The 17,357-nt window shown below is 36.6% G+C and overlaps 1 protein-coding gene across 1 annotated transcript in view; it reads left to right on the forward strand.

The window, feature by feature from the left end:
- Window positions 1-17,357, forward strand: part of ARID2 (AT-rich interaction domain 2) — a 109,894-nt gene that overhangs the window by 45,650 nt on the left and 46,887 nt on the right. The window contains exons 4-5 of the mRNA XM_076331753.1: window positions 14,815-14,948; window positions 15,800-16,018. Of these exons, the coding sequence (XP_076187868.1) occupies window positions 14,815-14,948; window positions 15,800-16,018 (353 nt within the window). The remainder of the gene's footprint in view (window positions 1-14,814; window positions 14,949-15,799; window positions 16,019-17,357) is intronic.

Consider the following 17,357-nt stretch of genomic DNA (forward strand, 5'->3'; position numbering starts at 1 on the left):
TTCTACAGAAGCTCTAGAGAGAAAAAGAAATGTAAAATGGCACTGATTAAGGGGAATTGATTGTTACTTAATAGAAGGGAATATGTAAAGAGAGAACCCAATGCTCAAGAGATTCTTAGAAGGGGAATAAAAGAGACAGGAAGAAAAGCACTTTTTGCCCCCCTAATTTCATTTGTTGCTGGACAGGTTTCAGGCTTCTCGTACATAGTAGACAGAGACTTTAAAAGGTTGAATCCTTAAGAAACATCTTAGTAAGTTTTCTTGGAAAGAATCCCAAAGGACTTCCATTTTTATTCAGGTTAAGTTCTAGTAGTAGTGCCATCATCACAGTAAGGTCTGATCACTTTAAAGGTAGTTCTTAAAGCGAAGTGTTGTGTGTGGTTTGTTCCTTCTAGCGTGATCTTTCCAGAGGGTTGAATATTATTGCTGGATTAATGCTTTTTATGCTACTTAAGGATTTACTTTTTTCCCCAGCTGTTGCAAAGCATGATGTTACATGTGAGCAGAAAATACTGAAGATTTATTTTTAATTTCTTGTTTGAAATTTATTTCTGAGAAAGTTTGCTCTTTTGTAGAAATGAGCTCTGCCTCTTGGTAGAAGGTTTCACTGGCCTGAAGAAGAATCTTCAAACATGTCCAGAGCTTAGGTGACACCGAGGTAGCCTGGTTTCAGAATACTGAGTACTTAAAGAAAGAGACCAGCACCATATGCTGGTCTTAGCTGGAAACTTAGGTAAAGTGTCTGTTTTCTGTGCAAGTACACTATTGTGAACCTATAGCTAGGTTTTCTAAAAACCTGGTTGTCTTGACCAGGTATTGTGCACTGTAATAGTTAAGTAGAAGGGTGAAGGAAGCATAAGTAACAAATCCAGTCATTAGATGCTGGAATAATACAGAATCATAGAATGGTTTGAGTTTAAAGATTGTCTAGTCTACCCACTGCCATGGGCAGGGACATCTTTCATTAGATGAAGTTATTCAAAGCCCCGTCCAACCTATAGTAGCATCTAGTACTATTCAGAATTTACACTGTAGAAGAAGGCTTTGAGGGGAAAAAAGGATAACATTTAGATTATTAACTAGAAAAAAATGTTTGTTTACTTTCTTACATATTGCTTAATACAGATATAATGTGAATTTGTTGCTTTCCATAATGAACTTTTTTCAGTCTTGGAGGTACCTATTCTCTGCCTCTTAAGAAGATACACAGTATGTTAATTGCAGAGCACTTCTTTTCCCACAAATTATTTCCATTCAAAATAATAGCAATATGATAAGCCTTACTGGGTTTACACAGGATTTGAAAAGGCTGGTCAATCCACAGTGGAGGATCAGGTTTTATCCCCTCTAAACCTCAGACCACCAGCGGGGACTCAATATCCTCCAAACCTTTTCTAATACTTAATATCTGAATACTATTAATACTGCTTTCTATTTTTTAGCCTTCCTATAACAGAACACAATTTCTCTTCCAATATGCTCAACACATTTTTAGTATCTGTCTACTCAGTTTTAGATAAGCTTAGAGTTTGAGTGGTTTTACTACATATTTCACAACAGCATTCTCATTGAGTAATTTGTTAGATAAAAGTAGGGTTGTTGGTTTCTTTTTTTTTTTTTCCTTCTAATATCCAAAATTTCTCTTCGTTCTGCCTTTAAAGCAATTTGCAATGATTATCTTCAGTGCCTGAGATGGATATTTCCCAACAGGAAATCTGATCTTTGGGCTTTATCTGTGTTCATCGTGCCCATTTGTTCTCTCTTTTGTCTTTGTATATGTTCTAATGGCTTTACATTACAGTTATACAAGGCAAAAAGAAAATGCTTATAAATTCTTCATGATTATTATGTCACTGGTAATTTTAAAATCTTCTCCGAAGGAGTGACACTTCATCTATCCTTCAGCTTTCCCCATGCTGTATCAGAATTAGTGTTAAGCCAGAGGCCATCTGTGTAGCATTCAGTGATTCTCTGGCTACATCTATATTAGTGAATTAAGTGTGCCTGAGGCTAATTGACACAAAATGGCTCATGTCCATACTCTTAGCCCCAAAACAGGGTAGCTATATCCAAATTTACTTTGGGGAATGGTCCCCTGACCAAGGGTAGCTTCTGAACAGTGCCTTTAAATTGCTTGAAAGAATGTTAATTGGCCCGGACAGAAATTGTTTCAGGCCCTTTTCTAACAATTCGGTAGTACAGGCTACTGTACTACTGTTGATTTTACTAGTGTAGGTGTGTAGCCTTTACAACTTTAGACAGCTAAATCGATGTGTTACCTCTTTATCATCATCTCTAAATTTGTACTTAGCTGCATTCTCAGAATACACTGGGATACTTAAGCCCTAAACTGCATATTGTTATGTGATCAAAAGATGTAAAATTAGTCATCATTAGTTTAGTTTCAGTCTGGATATGTTTGTGTTTGTTTAAAACATACAGATACTTTTAATTTGAATGTTTTTATGAAGGCCAGATTGCATTCCTTCTTACAAACTAATTTCTGGTAAGATCTTGAGATAAAGAAGGGACTCGGTCCCAAGGCAGCTTTTTCCTCTCCACGTAGAACTTAAAGAATTTATGTTCCTATTGTGCAGAATCCCAGCAGGATCCTCTTAATCAGATTTTTTTATTCCATTCTCACTTTTTTCATGAATATTTGATCCATCTGGTAACGTGTTCAAGAATTAATTAATTTTCATGTTTTTGTTTGATTTACCACATAAATAGGGACATGTAAACTAGTACATTTGCTTTGATTATGTGGTCAAAGTGTGGAATACAGATTAGCAGAGAAATTGTAAATAGATTTAATTGCAGGAAAAGACCGATTCATAAGATGGAGGCAGAAAAGCGCAACTGTTAAAATTGCTGATTCTGTGCAGAATCTAACGATGAAATTACAGACGGTTACATGAGGTGAAAAAATGGCATAGCAACGTATTTTTAATAAAGACTTGTAGATTCAGTAAATTTAAGAAACGGCCTATAAGCATTAGAAATCAGTAAATTCATTTTTTTATTCTGTGTTTTATACTTTTATTTAGTAACTGCTGAACAAGGGTGGAAGAAGTATTGTGGAAATGTTTACCGTGGTGGCTGGAGCAATTGCTGAAATCTTAGAAAACCTATTTCTAGACTGCTGTTTTCATGAGATTTGAACCTACAATTACTGTTCTCTTGTATAGTATCCTTCTAATTACCAGGCTTCCTACAGGAACCTTTTTGGCCCTTCTTGTCAAAGTAGTGCCAGAATGTAGCAAGTAAGATTGTGGATTAATAATAGGCCAGGGAGAAAGGACCATTTTCCAGTAATTAAGATAGTATTTTGCCTCTGTAGAGTCTGGACTTTGAAGCCTCATTCTAGAAACTGCTGATGTGTTTTGCATTAAGAGTGTATGAATAACATGCATAAGCAACGTTTCTTTTGGCATAGTTATAATGAAATATGCAAATATGAGGTATTATAAATTTTTTAGTGTTTTAAGTCCCTAGAGTATTTTTGTCTTTTCACTGCAGAAAAATGAGTAATATTCCTAAATTTCAGAAATATGCAAGATAAGTATTTGCAGTTGAAAAGAAACACGCAGGTCTTTGCAGATGAGACAGATTCCAGTTTAGCAAAGGGTTTTGAGTAAGTGTGTAACTGTAATTGTAAGTATGTGATGCGAGACCATTCACATATTGTGATATTTTGCTAGATTATGCCTTTGTAGGAGAAATTTATTCTGCATAGCCAAGACAATGTGAGTGACTATTACCTTCTGTAATGTTGTGGATATCTGTGTTACTTATAATGGTTTGAGAGAAACTCAAAGAACTGGAAATTCTTGGTAGGATAAATTCTTTTCAGGGCATTATTGCTGTGTAAATAACATTTGTGTAATGGCTAGCAGGCAGAAAATTAAAGAATTTACTTCTCGCATACAAAAACCCCCAGTCTAGTTTTTCTAAAAACATTTATGAAGTCCTTGAAAGTGCACAAGGGAATGGTTCTTAGTTTTGTTGTGCAAATACCAGCCCTCTCTATTTACATATTCTGTAATGGAACTGTGAACTAAAGACAACAGGGAATCACCTCCTTAATTGTAGGTACTACAAGGCCAGTTTGCATCCTGAATTTGGGGAAAAAGCTAAGACTGAATTGCCTCAGAAATTTTCTCTTTAGTGAGAACAACTCTTCAGTCAGTGCGCTGACAGAATGTTGTACTGCTGTAATAAGCATTGGGTTTGTTTCTCCGCTTTCTTTTGCATACCTGGAACAAAACCCCAAAAACCAAAACACAAAAATCTTTCTCTAATTTAAATTTCATAACAGTTAAATAATAAACATGACTAGTGGGCAAATGAATCTATACCTGTTTATAATGCATATAGTTTTCTTCATATAGTTAATTAAATATTTATATGTTGCTTATATAACTCTATAGAGTCAGTAGGTCTTCCAGCCAATTTAACAACTACTTGTGTTCGCTGTTCTGAAAGTTATACAACTTTGTACACAATTTACATTAAATGTGTACACATGTATTTGCATTAAAATGTCTTTAGGTATGTAGTTGCTCCTCTCAAGAAATACTTCTGGAACACTTGGTTGTTTAATCTGTGGTGGTCAAAGCCCATAATGTGTTTAATGTACTTTTGCTTGTTTCTTAATCTTGTGAGGGACTGTTAGATTTTTAGCTTTAATATTTGGCAAAATACGAGCCGCTATTTTTAATGGAAGTCCCTAGCTTTAAAACATACTCTAAGTTATCACACTGTGTAGGAATGATAACTGTGTTCTCAATTTTTTTTTAATAAATCTGTATTCTTTTATGTATATATTTATACATGTATTTAAAAAAAATACTTCCTCTTTAAATACACTTACTAGATAAATATGTCTGTTGCTGTCAAAACACCACCGAGTCCTGGGATATGTTTGTGAAAGAATGCATGTTTACAAGTTATGTTTATTTTAGTATTTACTTTGACACTTGACTTAGTGACCTAAATAGTGTTCACTGAACACAAGTTTTTATATTCTCTGCAGACTCTGTATTACAAGACATGCTGTGTATAATTAATGCTATGTAGGAAGCTGTATTTAGTTGAAAGTATTATTGTTACTGTATCAATGGTTTGGGTTGGATGGGACTTTAAAGATCATCTAGTACCAACCCCCCTGCCATGGGCAGGGATACCTTCCACTAGATCAGGTTGCTCAAAGCTAGAGGCATTCACTTGTATCGCTACCAGCTCTGCAGTGGATACAGGAATACTGAAAACTGTTGTAGAGACTTTCATAATGCGGTGGCATTTGGGATATCAGTGGCTGCCTGAAACTAGGTGGCTGGTGTGGGTGATAGTACGTTATTGTGGCTTGCCCAAAGCAAGTCACACAGTGCTTAGTTAGAATTTCCTGCACATGCCCACAGTGATTCCTAATGTGGTACCGTTTGTATTAGTGCATCTTTGCTATTCAGATACTCTTGTGTTCAGGCACTGTGGGGAAATCTAGGTGGTGCTGCAGATTGTTTCTCAAAATAGAGAAACTTTGGGGTTTTTCTAGAGTTTGCAAGCATGTTATGGAGGTAGCAAAAAATCTTGAGGATTCTGATGTTTTGTTCGAAGAGCTGAACTCATACTTCTGTGATACTTGACAGACCTGATGAGCTGTCATCCTAGATGGCAACAGAATTACTGTAATATTAGCAAGATGAATACATCCGGGAATTGCCTTTGTTGAAAAGTTAATTCCCAGATACAGACTGGAGAATTAATATTATTAATAATGGTACAGCTCAGATATTCCTGGACGTGAAGCCCATCAGATCTAATGAAACAGCTGCTGAAGCAGTAAGAGGTGATGCTGGTTTTGAATTGTTTTTGGCAAGCAGTGAGAATGCAGTAGAAGAGTTAGTCCTGGAAAATAACTGTGGACTGCAGCTGTGGATCACAAGTGGATTCAGTTTAAATTAAATTTAAAATAAATGCAAACAAGCCTGTAAGTGAAGGATCTTAATTTCAAAAGAAGAGGTGTTAATACGTTTTGGTGTTAGTTACAGCATGGTAGACCAGAATTTAGTTGCTTGACTGTCAACTGGGCCCACTGCTTCTGCTGTGTGGAGACTTTCCCATGCAGTCCTTCTGCCAGATTTGGCCACAGGATTTAAGAAGAGTTAGAGGAAAATTAAAGGAATATAGAAGTAGAAGGAGACCTAAATTTGCTTTCAGCTACGATTTTTGGCTAACAAATCTTCATGCTGAATGAAACTTTTGCCTTTTATTTTAGGACTTCTTTCTCCCTCCCCCCTCCTTCTGTAACAACACAGAGTTCCTCTTAACTTAGATATGGTCAAAATGTCTGTTTTCTTCTCCTGTTCTCCATTATGCAGTGTATTTTCCAGAATCTGTTGGAGTTCCTGGTAGTGCAGTTTTTTCAGAGGCCTGTGTTGTCGTCCCCCAGCCACCCCAGTCTTTCAAAGCTGCACTCCAGCATACACACTTTAGTTGGCTAGCATATACCTTCTACTATTTTCCTTCTAAATTGGAGCATTATTAATACAAAAGCATAAAATAGTATCTTAATTTCTTTCCTCTTGTTGTTCCCATACATATTAAGAATGTATTTTTGGTGACTTTAGAATGATTCCCCCTCCCCCCCCACACACACACACTTAGAAGCATTGCATCTTTTTCTTGTTGTTGTAATGTCTAACGAAGTGAAACTTCCAGGATTGCTGATGCTCATGAATTTTACACTTCTTTTTCTAACAATAAATAATCTCTCTTGCCTTAACAAAGATTCAGAACTTCGTGAAGGCATATATTTGGTTTTCTTCTGTTTGCAAAGACTTCTTGGTAGGTTAAGAATTTTTTAACCAAATTTCAAGCAAACCACAAATTGGACCATCTGTTGCGTAGTCTCACATAGCCTGTGTTACAAAATGTTGTTAACACATTTAAATTCCAGTGTATGCAATTGAAGTTTTTATGTGGATCTATATAAAGGTCTTGGACCAAATTTAATCTGCACAGGGCCTACCGAGTTTGCTCACAATTTGCATAACGTGTGACAGGATGATGTCAGGGTGGAGGCTGGAGTTGTCGAGTCCCTGGTATGGTGCATGTGGTCAGATGGGGCTGCATGGGAACTGACTCTGGAACACGCCAGCCCAGTCTGGAGGGCAGTATTTTGCGGCCACGTAGTGGAGCACCAGGCCAGATGTTTGAAAAGCACAGCTGTTGGGAGTTTCCTACTCATCTGGCAAGCTGGCCCAGTACAGCATTAAGAGTCTTGATTTGTCAGCCTGTCTTATTAGGTCGTCACAATAAGTCAGAAATAAACAAATACTGCTGAGAATCACATGTGGAGTGTTTCACTGGGTGCGAGATACTCAGTTTCTGAGTTAAGACAATGTGAAGATGGAAAACACACAAACATTGTTTTGAAGGATTCAGCTGTAACTGAATAATTGGATGTAACTGTTGACTTGAAATTTGTGGTGCTCTTGGGGCCAAGGAAGAAAGCCCTCATGACACCGGTGAAACACTCAGATACGAAATCAAGTTTGAGGCAGCTTGTTGGTGTACGCTAAAAGTTTTAGCAGAGCCTTGAAGCAGGTTGTTGAGTTTAGCATTTCCAGGAACTAGTTAAGTTAACTCTTGGGACAGGTGTTTTGTAAGCGAACATCTGTGAGATGAGTAAATGAGTTAGACATTATTTGGGGCAGCTGCAGCAGCAGCTTTGTTAAGTTCTAAGCAGGAGTTTCATTCCAGAGTGTGGCACCAGTCTCCACTGTGTGCACTAGCAGCAGGAGCATTGAGCATAAGCGCTTTGGCCCTGCTGAGAAACAGCCTTCTCTGTGCTTGAATCCCAATAGCAGTATTTTATAAATGAATCAGATTTTCAAGTAACTGTAGCAGTCATAGATTTGTGCTATAGGACTATAATGGATTGTCTGATAAAGATGTTATCTTTTTAAAAAGGTTGCAGCTTTTGATTGACACCACAAGTTCAGGAGTTGTCCCTTGTAAAGAAGTCAGATGTACAACTGGGTAAACCATGCATGAGTGCAAGTACCAGTGTGCTGCATGTTTTAGGGAGGAATGTTACTGGAAGCCTGAGAGATATTTGTTTGGTTTTTTTTAAGTTCAAAATCTTAAAATAATAGGTAGCTTTTTAATGTTTTTTTTCCCCTGTTGCCTCCAATATTTTTATTGTTTTATCCAAGCATGGACCCATTCTAAAAATTTTCTAGTTGGCATAGCATTGCCACCATGGAATTCCTCAGTTCTTCAGATCAGGGCAAGAGTCATGTTGAATTAGGGGCAAAGAGAGTCAGTATGTGGCGATTCACAGAGTTAGGGTGACGCAAACTGGAATATGGAGTAGTGTGAAATCCTTATTACAGTAAGGATTTTGTCTCACGATTATCTAGGATGTTGTTGTTGATAGGATTGCAAATAGGAAGAGGGGATGCGAGAGAATAAGAATGAAGAACCTGTCTGTCTTGCTTCATAATGGAAGGTGTTTAAGCTAACAGAATTGGTGCAAGTTCATGTTGTCAGTCCTCTGCTAATAATGCTGCCAAAAAGGCAGTTCCAAGAAAGATCAGGTAGAGAGCTCTGGTAGGAATGGTACCTGCTTGTCCTTCAGCCAAATACAAAGATAAGGAATTGGTGGTTGGACTGTGATGGTTGATGCTGTTTTCACTGTTTTGCCAGGCACTGGCTTAATATATATTTGGCAAATTTACTGTGTCCTGGTATAGGGAGCCAAAATATCCAAATAAGCCGGATGTTTTATACCAATACATAAAATAAGTTGACAAATACTAAGGGAGTATGTGGTGTACTCTAAATTTTCAATCAGAGACCATCGTAATCTAAAAGTCCAGTTGCTTTTTTATTCAAATTCTCCACTTTTGCGAGGAGCGGATTCAAAGGGTACCAGAAATGTCTCCCAAAGCCTAGCTTGAGAGCTTGCAGTGTACTATAAGCCCATTCAGGGCTACTGTTGATGGTAAATTCTGCATGCTACTAGCTGTACCTAGTGTAGACTTCTGTTTATTAGTATTTTTCTCCCAAATAACTGAAAACAAGCCTGAAACTAACTTGACTGAATAAAACCTGTGTTGTTATTCAAATAAGTATTTTTAATGGACAAAAATATTAGCCATCTTCATAGAACTTATTTTCTTACGGATCTGAACGAAACAAAATAACTTACTGAAGTTCTGTCACAGGAAAAGGATGTGTAATATGTGAGTTTGATTTTCAAAGGGTTATTACCTTTTGATTTCCAACTCAAGGGATCCTTAAAGGAACCAAGTTTTCAGAAAGCTTTGAAATCACCTGCCCTTCAAAAAGTAGCCAGCCTTCACATGTCTCTGGCTGCCCATGTATTTTCTCATATTTCAGTACTTTGCATATCCTGTAGTTCTAGCTATTCACCAGCGGTGTGTGTGTGTATGTTGTTTTTTGTTTTGTTGTTGTTGGGGTTGGCTTTTTTGGGGGCGGTGGGAGGTGTATTTTTTGGTGGGTGTTTTTTTTAAGTTAAGTCTCTCAAAATAGAGGTGTGATCCAAGCTGAAAGGACGGAGTGGCTGTAAATTGCCACTGGGTTTCACTGCATTTCAGTTTCTTGAATATTTTGAATCATGTGTGCACTGGGCTAACACCAGTTCAAGATGCCATGCTAACAGTGTGGAGCACCTTTCAATATATGTACAGAATGCAGTTTTCCTCATTACTCCATTCTCACCAAGGCTTCAACATAGTAGTTAGTTTTTTTTCCTCAGACATCTTTGAAACTTTTGTATCCCATATACATTGCTTGTTTCATTAGTAGTTTCATTCTGATCCTTCATTTAGTTTGTTGCTTTAGTTCTTTTTCATACATATTAGCTGCATCTTTCTCTTTCAGGGCCTAGTTGTTCAGTTGGCGTTGAAACTAAAAGAGAAGATTGAGACGTGTATAATTGATGTATACCTCCTGTGACTTTGCTAAATTAAGGAAGCATTCTGAATTCCTAAAAACCTTTTTATGTGATCAAAGTATGCATTTCTAGTCTATAGCTACAAATCTTAAGTTGTTTTGAAACATAAGGTTAGCCTTTTGTAACTATCTGATTATAATTTATGAGCTTTTGCACAACTGTTTTTCAGTAATAGAAAAACTCCATTTATTATTCTTAAATTTCTTGTATCTTCAGAGCGAGGCTTGTCTTTATGATAACTATTCTGCTGTTTGCATAGTAGCTGTATGCCAGACTGGTAAGATTAGAATTTAAGACTAGTAAAGCTCATTTACGAGCTAATTTACAAAGCTCCTTCTCTACACTAGAATTCCAGGTCACCCATTCTCTCTGCAGGAAACAAAAGGAGGGTTTGGAGGATTGAGGTCTGTACAGCTGTCTGTAAACAGTCGGTACTTATGTCGCATAAAGGAATCATACTAAAGTAGTCTATTAAGGTCTGGTCATTATGGTTGAAATTCAGTAATACAGTGCTGTTAAACTCAATGGATTCAGAAATAGTGAAACATCCTCCCTGAAAACTAGCAGTATCTTAAAAGGAATAAGTGTACGTGTTAGAGGTGGGGAAGGTCTTTCTATTTGTCATGTGTTGGTTTGGTTTGTTTGTTTGTGGTTGTTTGGTGGTTTTTGGTTTTGTTTTGTTTTTTTCCTTTGTAATTGATGCTTTGGGGTTGTTGGGGGCTTTTTTATTTTGTTTTGTTGTTTGTGGTTTTTTGTTTTGTTGATCTCATAGGAGTACAAAGCAAAGCATAAGTTTGTGCATGTGTAAGAAATACCAATTCTAGATTTTTAGGTTTCCTTTTCACTTGGTATCAGAAGTTAGACTAGTTTTGTGAAATAATCTTTTCAACATCGGTCACCTCAATTACAGTACAAACTCATTTATTCAAACCATGATGACACTGATGATGACAGACAGTGATTTACTGAACTGTTTGAAAGACAACGAACAAATGCTGGTAGCAGAAAGAAGTCTAGACTTGAGCAGTGAGCAGCATTTAACTAAAAGTATTTTAATTGTTCCCATGATTCAATTTGGACCACGGTGAATTGGAAATATTCATAGAATCGTAGAGTACCAGGTTGGAAGGGACCTCAAGGATCATCTGGTCCAACCTTTCTTGGCAAAAGCACGGTCTAGACAAGACGGCCCAGCACCCTGTCCAGCTGAACCTTAAGTGTCCAGTGTTGGGGAATCCACCACTTCCCTGGGGAGATTATTCCAATGGCTGATTGTTCTCATTGTGCAAAATTTTCCTCTTGTGTCCCGTCGGAATCTCCCCGGGAGTAACCTGTACCCATTACCCCTTGTCTTTTCCATGTGACTCCTTGTAAAAAGGGAGTCTCCATTTTCTTTGTAGCCACCCTTCAAATACTGGACCATGGCGATAAGGTCTCCCCTAAGCCTTCTCTTCTCAAGGCTGAACAAACCCAGTTCTCTCAGCCCTTCCTCATGTGGCAGGCTTCCCAGTCCTTTGATCATCTTTGTGGCCCTTCTCTGGACCCTCTCCAGCCTGTCCACATCTTTGTTGCGTAGCGGGGGCCAAAACTTGTCAGGTGTGGCCTGACAAGCGCTGAGTGGAGTGGGATAATGACTTCTTCCTCTCTGCTGGTGATGCCCTTGTTGATGCAACCCAGCATGCTGTTGGCTTGCTTTGCCGCAGCAGCACACTGTTCGCTCATATTGAGCTGGTTGTCCACCAGAACCCCCGGGTCCCTTTCCACAGAGCTGTTCCCCAGCCGCGTAGATCCCAGCCTGTGCTGCACTCCTGGATTATGTTTTCCCAGGTGCAAGACCTTACACTTGTCCTTGCTGAACTTCATAAGGTTCTTGTTAGCCCACTCTTCCAGCCTGTGCAGGTCTTCCTGCAGGGTGGCTCTCCCTTCCCAAGGGTCCGTTTCCCCACTCAGTTTGGTATCATCAGCAACCTTCATCAGGGTACACTGATGTGGTGCTATGTACTATTAGTCTTGCGCATAGTTCAGAATCCTGCACAACTGTGTTCTTTCTCAGCATTTTAGAAGCCATGATTAAGTTTATCTTAAAATACCAATCACTAACACGTACAGGTGGGAATTTAGCCTGTCAGAATACATAAGCCACTGGTATTTTCTTAGTTCATAGTCACTACAATATTTTCTGGGTTCAGAACGGTCAGAATAGGGAAGAGATGCTGGTTGGTATGTAGGTGTACATTGTTTTTAACTATGAGCGTTAAATAAATGCTGCTGTCACTGGAAGAATAAAATACTTCTAGATGATTTAAAATCATGGATTTCTAGCTTTCACAATCAGAGATGAGTGGTTTATTCCAGTCACCCTAACACAGCTACAAAAACAAGGTTATCTACACAGTTACTTTAAGAAACTAGTAGAGATACGCATGGAGTCATGGGACACATAAGGTTGCATGGTGCATTATTCACCAGGCATTCAATTTCTGACTGTACACTATGCTACTATAGCTTCATGCTTTTTAAAATCTTTTTATCAGTTATATTCCACAGTGTGTGTATCTCTCTCTTCACTACTTCTAAATTGCTTAATCCCATACTATATTTAATATTAATCTCCCATGCAGAGCTTGAGCATGGCTCTGAATTGAGCTCTAACATGCTCTCCTGTGTGTGTATACACACATATATATTATATATATAAAAACACCCTACTTGTGTTAATTGTTGGGTTTTTTTAAGTTATCCTAAAATGTTTAAGAAGTTACCAAGTAAATGATAACAAGGAAATTGTCACATTTAATCTTTTTGTGTGTGTGTGATTGCCATATTCAGTGTTCAGTGATGTAATGTTCATTTATAGGGTGCTTAACAATTCATTGATAATGGAAGGAAATTAATTCTTTTTTTTTTTTTTTTTTTTAATAAAGCTTGAATAGTAGCAGATAATAAACCAGAATGAAGCTGTGGTACTACCTCTCTGATAAAATGCAACAAGGAAATAAAATAATAAAAGAGTTATGTAATTACTTAGGTCAGGCTTTCTAAATGACCATTTTAATGCAACAAAATATCAGTTCTTTAGAAGGGAGCTGCACTAATCCCCCCCCCCCCCCCCCGGAGTAGTGTCTTTGCTCATATGCTGAGAATCACCTTTTGCCATATAGAAGCTACGGGTTGTATTTGGTTTTAATCTTTGGATATAAGATGTAAGGGAAGGAAAAGTAGTAGGATAAAAGGATAAGGAAAACATAGTGTAAGAGAAGAATTAGGATTTAGATTTAAAAACCTGTGGGTAGGAGAGTGTTGAGTTACGAGTTTTAAAAAGTTGTAAACAATTTTACAGGATTTTACTTTTTTGCAGATTTTAAATTGAGACCTAATTAGCATAAATGAGTATTTTCAGTTTAAAGATTAAAAAACCAACCATACTTAAATGTAATTTTTAGTCCTTAAAAGCAAATGATAGTGCAGGGAAGATTTTTGCTGACTCCTTAACTCATTCAAGAGTCTACGTAATAAGGATGGCGCTGTAGCAGTGGTTCACATATCCAAAGTACTATATATGTTCTTGTTATCCTGAACATTAGTCAGACACAAATCATAGTTGCATATGATACAGTGCACCATGATATGCTTTAGTAACTCTGAAATTTTTTTCCTTCCTTCTGGAATGTATCAATTTCTTAACAAAAAATATATTTGCTAATATTTTAAAGTTATGGTTATATCACTGATATCTCACTTCATGAAATAATTACTAATCTAATGCATCTGAAATATTTCCCACAGGTCAATGGGAATACTCTTTCCTTTAAATCTTTCTGATTCACCGTGAGTTAATGACTTCAGTGTCTACTGACAAAAACTATACCAAAAGCTTGTTTGTTTTCCTAATGTAGTAAATTTTTAGCACATACAAAGAGGAAGATAAATGTTTTAAATTATTTCCTGATTATGTAATATTTTTTATTATGATTTAATTGACTTGATATTGTCAGTTTTCAGCACAATGAAAGTTTGTAAATTTAGGCAACTTTGTGATCTTGGAATAATTTCATGAAGGGTTTTGCAATTACGTATCAGTGTGAAGTTAAGGCTACAGTGGGCCTTTTCAGTTGGCTTCATGTATGGAGTGTAAAAAGTTCTGAAAGTTATAGATTTAATGCTGAATTAACTGTTAATTAATTTACCAAGCTGATTGACTGTTTACTTTTGTTACATATAAATTCTGTGCTTGTCATCCATTCTGTGTACAATATATCAGCACTTTTTTTTCTTAAGGAGTTCGAAGGGATTTCCAGTAGTCATTAGTTGCAGCCATGGCTCAGAACTTCTGATCCTGAATTGTTGCCCTCAGCATCCCTGAATTCTCCTACTCTTGTGTAATTGCTAGGACTTGGTATATTGTTTCTCTTTAAGTCAGATGAAAATAAATGTGTTTTTCTGGAGTTGACCTCAGTACATGTATTGGTAACCTTCACAGAGTCATTTTTATGATGCTTCCACCTGCAGAGTTACCTTGGGTAGCAAAAGTTGATTTGGGAAAAACGGACTTAGTCACAAGAGGGCTCAACGGGTTGCAATTTAGCTAGGGATTGTTGTTGAGAAATGTGAAGAAACTTAATATCTAAATCCATAATTCCACATATCTGCATTTTCAGTATTGCCTATTGTCAGTCTGACTCACATTTTATGTTTTATACCACTTTGACTATTGTTTTCAGTAAATCCCCATGATTGTACAGTTTGTTTCCTTTGGCAGTTCAGCTCTTGGGGGATGAAGGAATTAGTTGTACTATATATATTCAAAATCTTTGCTTTTTTTATTCCAGTTATCTAGAAAAGTATGAAAAAGTCCATCATTTTGGGGAGGAGGATGATGAGGTACAACCAGGCAATCCAAAGCCACAACTTCCTATTGGTGCAATTCCAACTTCCTATAACTACCAGCAACACAGTGTGTCAGGTAAATTTTTGAGGAAAAGTGCTATTTTTTTCCATATATATAAATACGTGTATAATTGGACAGGCTACAGAAATAGCGTGTAGCTAAATTTACAATATTATTAAAACCATCAAATCTGCAGGTCACTCAAAATATTAATTTAATACACTCAAAAACCTTTCCACTGTGAACCAAAACAAAATAAATATGAAAATCCATAAGCTATTTCACTTCTTTACAAATGTTTCTCTTTCTAATTAGCAGGGCTAAATAGTTACTCGTCTTGAAACAGCGTACCTTGAAAATTCGCAGATTGTGTTTCTGTCACATCAATCATTTCTCTACAGAGCCAGATACCTGAACTAAGCATACGATTAATTAATCTTTAAAAGCCAAGGAATAAAGCACATGCATAAGGAGCCAGAATCACCACCATTGTAATTTAGAGACCAAAGTATCAATCTTAAACCGATAAACAAATTGGAAGCTGGTGGACTCTGTGGAATGGATGCGTAATTTGTTTTGTAGAAAGTGACTCCAAATTGTATTACAGTTCTATTCTGTTTTCATTAAAGTTTGCGTTTTCAAAGCTTTTGTTTGGGAGAACATACTGCAGTATTGCATTCTGGAGATGATGAAGAAATTAATATTAACTAGAAAGGTACACGGCTAAGTAGAATGTGTTCAGCATTTTGGCCAAAGACAAATGGAAAAAATAAACTGAATACTGTAAAAACTTGTTAAAACCCACAATACATTATTAATAAACTTTTTTGAAAAATACTTATCTTTTATAATAATATTGCTTAATGTATCATCTGAATATTAATTAGTTTAGCTGTGAAAACGTTTTAATTTTTTTTCTTATTTAGATTACCTTCGTCAAAGCTATGGGCTGTCTATGGACTTTAACTCACCAAATGACTATAATAAATTGGTGCTTTCACTGTTATCTGGACTCCCAAATGAAGTGGACTTTGCAATTAATGTATGTACTCTTCTTTCAAATGAAAGCAAGCATGTTATGCAGCTTGAAAAGGACCCTAAAATCATCACTTTACTGCTTGCAAATGCTGGGGTGTTTGATGACAGTAAGTATATAACGTTTTGCAACAGAGTCAATACCTGTTGTAGCGTCTTTCACAACCCTTGATAATCAAAATGTTTATAACTTATTGCACTGTAATACACTTATCTCTAGTTTTTCTTTTTTTACCTTGTCCACAGTTACAGTTTTTATCAGTCATTACAAATACCTTTTTAAGTTAGGTAATTTAAAACAGTGTTAATTAATAGTTCAGTGAAATGTAAGAATTAGTTTTTCAGTGATAGAGTTTAATTGTTCAAGATGCTCAAATTTACAACATTGGATTTCCATCTGCTTGTAGTGTATTACTGCTTTCTTCTGAATTCGTAGGACCATGCTGACTTTTCATAATTCTTTTCTAGTAGCAGTCACAAATTTAAAAATTAAAAAAAGGCAGTCTGAAAACAATGACCTGCTAAGATTTTTATCCTGATAATTCACTACATGTTCAACTGTAGTGAAATTCAGAATACAAAAGTCAAGGGATAAAAATCTTAGTCTGAGTTTCAGAATTACTTAATGTGTTAGCACATAAATTTTAAGAGAGAGTCTATTCCATCAAAATACTTCAGTATGTGAAATAAATTCTTCTGTTCAACTTGTTCAGTGTGACCTCCATGCCAAGTTGTTCTTGTTAATTGCTTGTCAAGGAGAGGGGGCGAAAAAAATAAGTTAACCCAAACCATCTTAAAATCATAACTGCAGAGCTCCTGTCTTGTGGTGGCGAGGAGGAAGTATTTACTGGTTTTATGTACTGATTTTTTTTTTTATACTGAATTTCAGAAATTACCACCGTAAGAAATTGCTCAAATGAGCTTTTTCAGCTAAGTATATTTAAGTCTGCTAGTACAGCTGATCATATCTGTTTGAGTATAAATCTGCTTTGCATGTGTAAGCACAAACATAGTATGGTATGTCAGAGATTCTGTTTTAAAATACTAGGGAAGAATCAGTGTTAGACATTGTATACTCTTTGGTTTGGTTTTGTTTTGTTTTTTTTAATCATTAGCATTTTTACAAAATTATTTGTAGCTTCCCCCTCCTCCCCCCAATATTGCATTAGTGTTCTCCAGCTTCTCTCTTATGTTTTTGATTTATACCCATGCCCTTCCGATATGGTTAGATCTCTGTCATCTAGTGTCTGCATCTAGCCCAGTCACAAGAACTTTCAAAGAAAAATATTTGAAAGGAAACTAAAGTGAAACTTAGTCCTGCGTTTTAGTGATTCCAGGATGCTTACTCTCTAGATTTTTGAGTTTGCCATCGCTCCCCTGTTCCTTTGATGGAACTTCTATGGACTTAGGCATTTATAAATAATTTAATCAAGTTTTGTATTGCTATTT

This window comes from Aptenodytes patagonicus, chromosome 1 (assembly GCF_965638725.1).
Source record: "Aptenodytes patagonicus chromosome 1, bAptPat1.pri.cur, whole genome shotgun sequence".
In the NCBI taxonomy this organism is placed as follows: domain Eukaryota; kingdom Metazoa; phylum Chordata; class Aves; order Sphenisciformes; family Spheniscidae; genus Aptenodytes; species Aptenodytes patagonicus.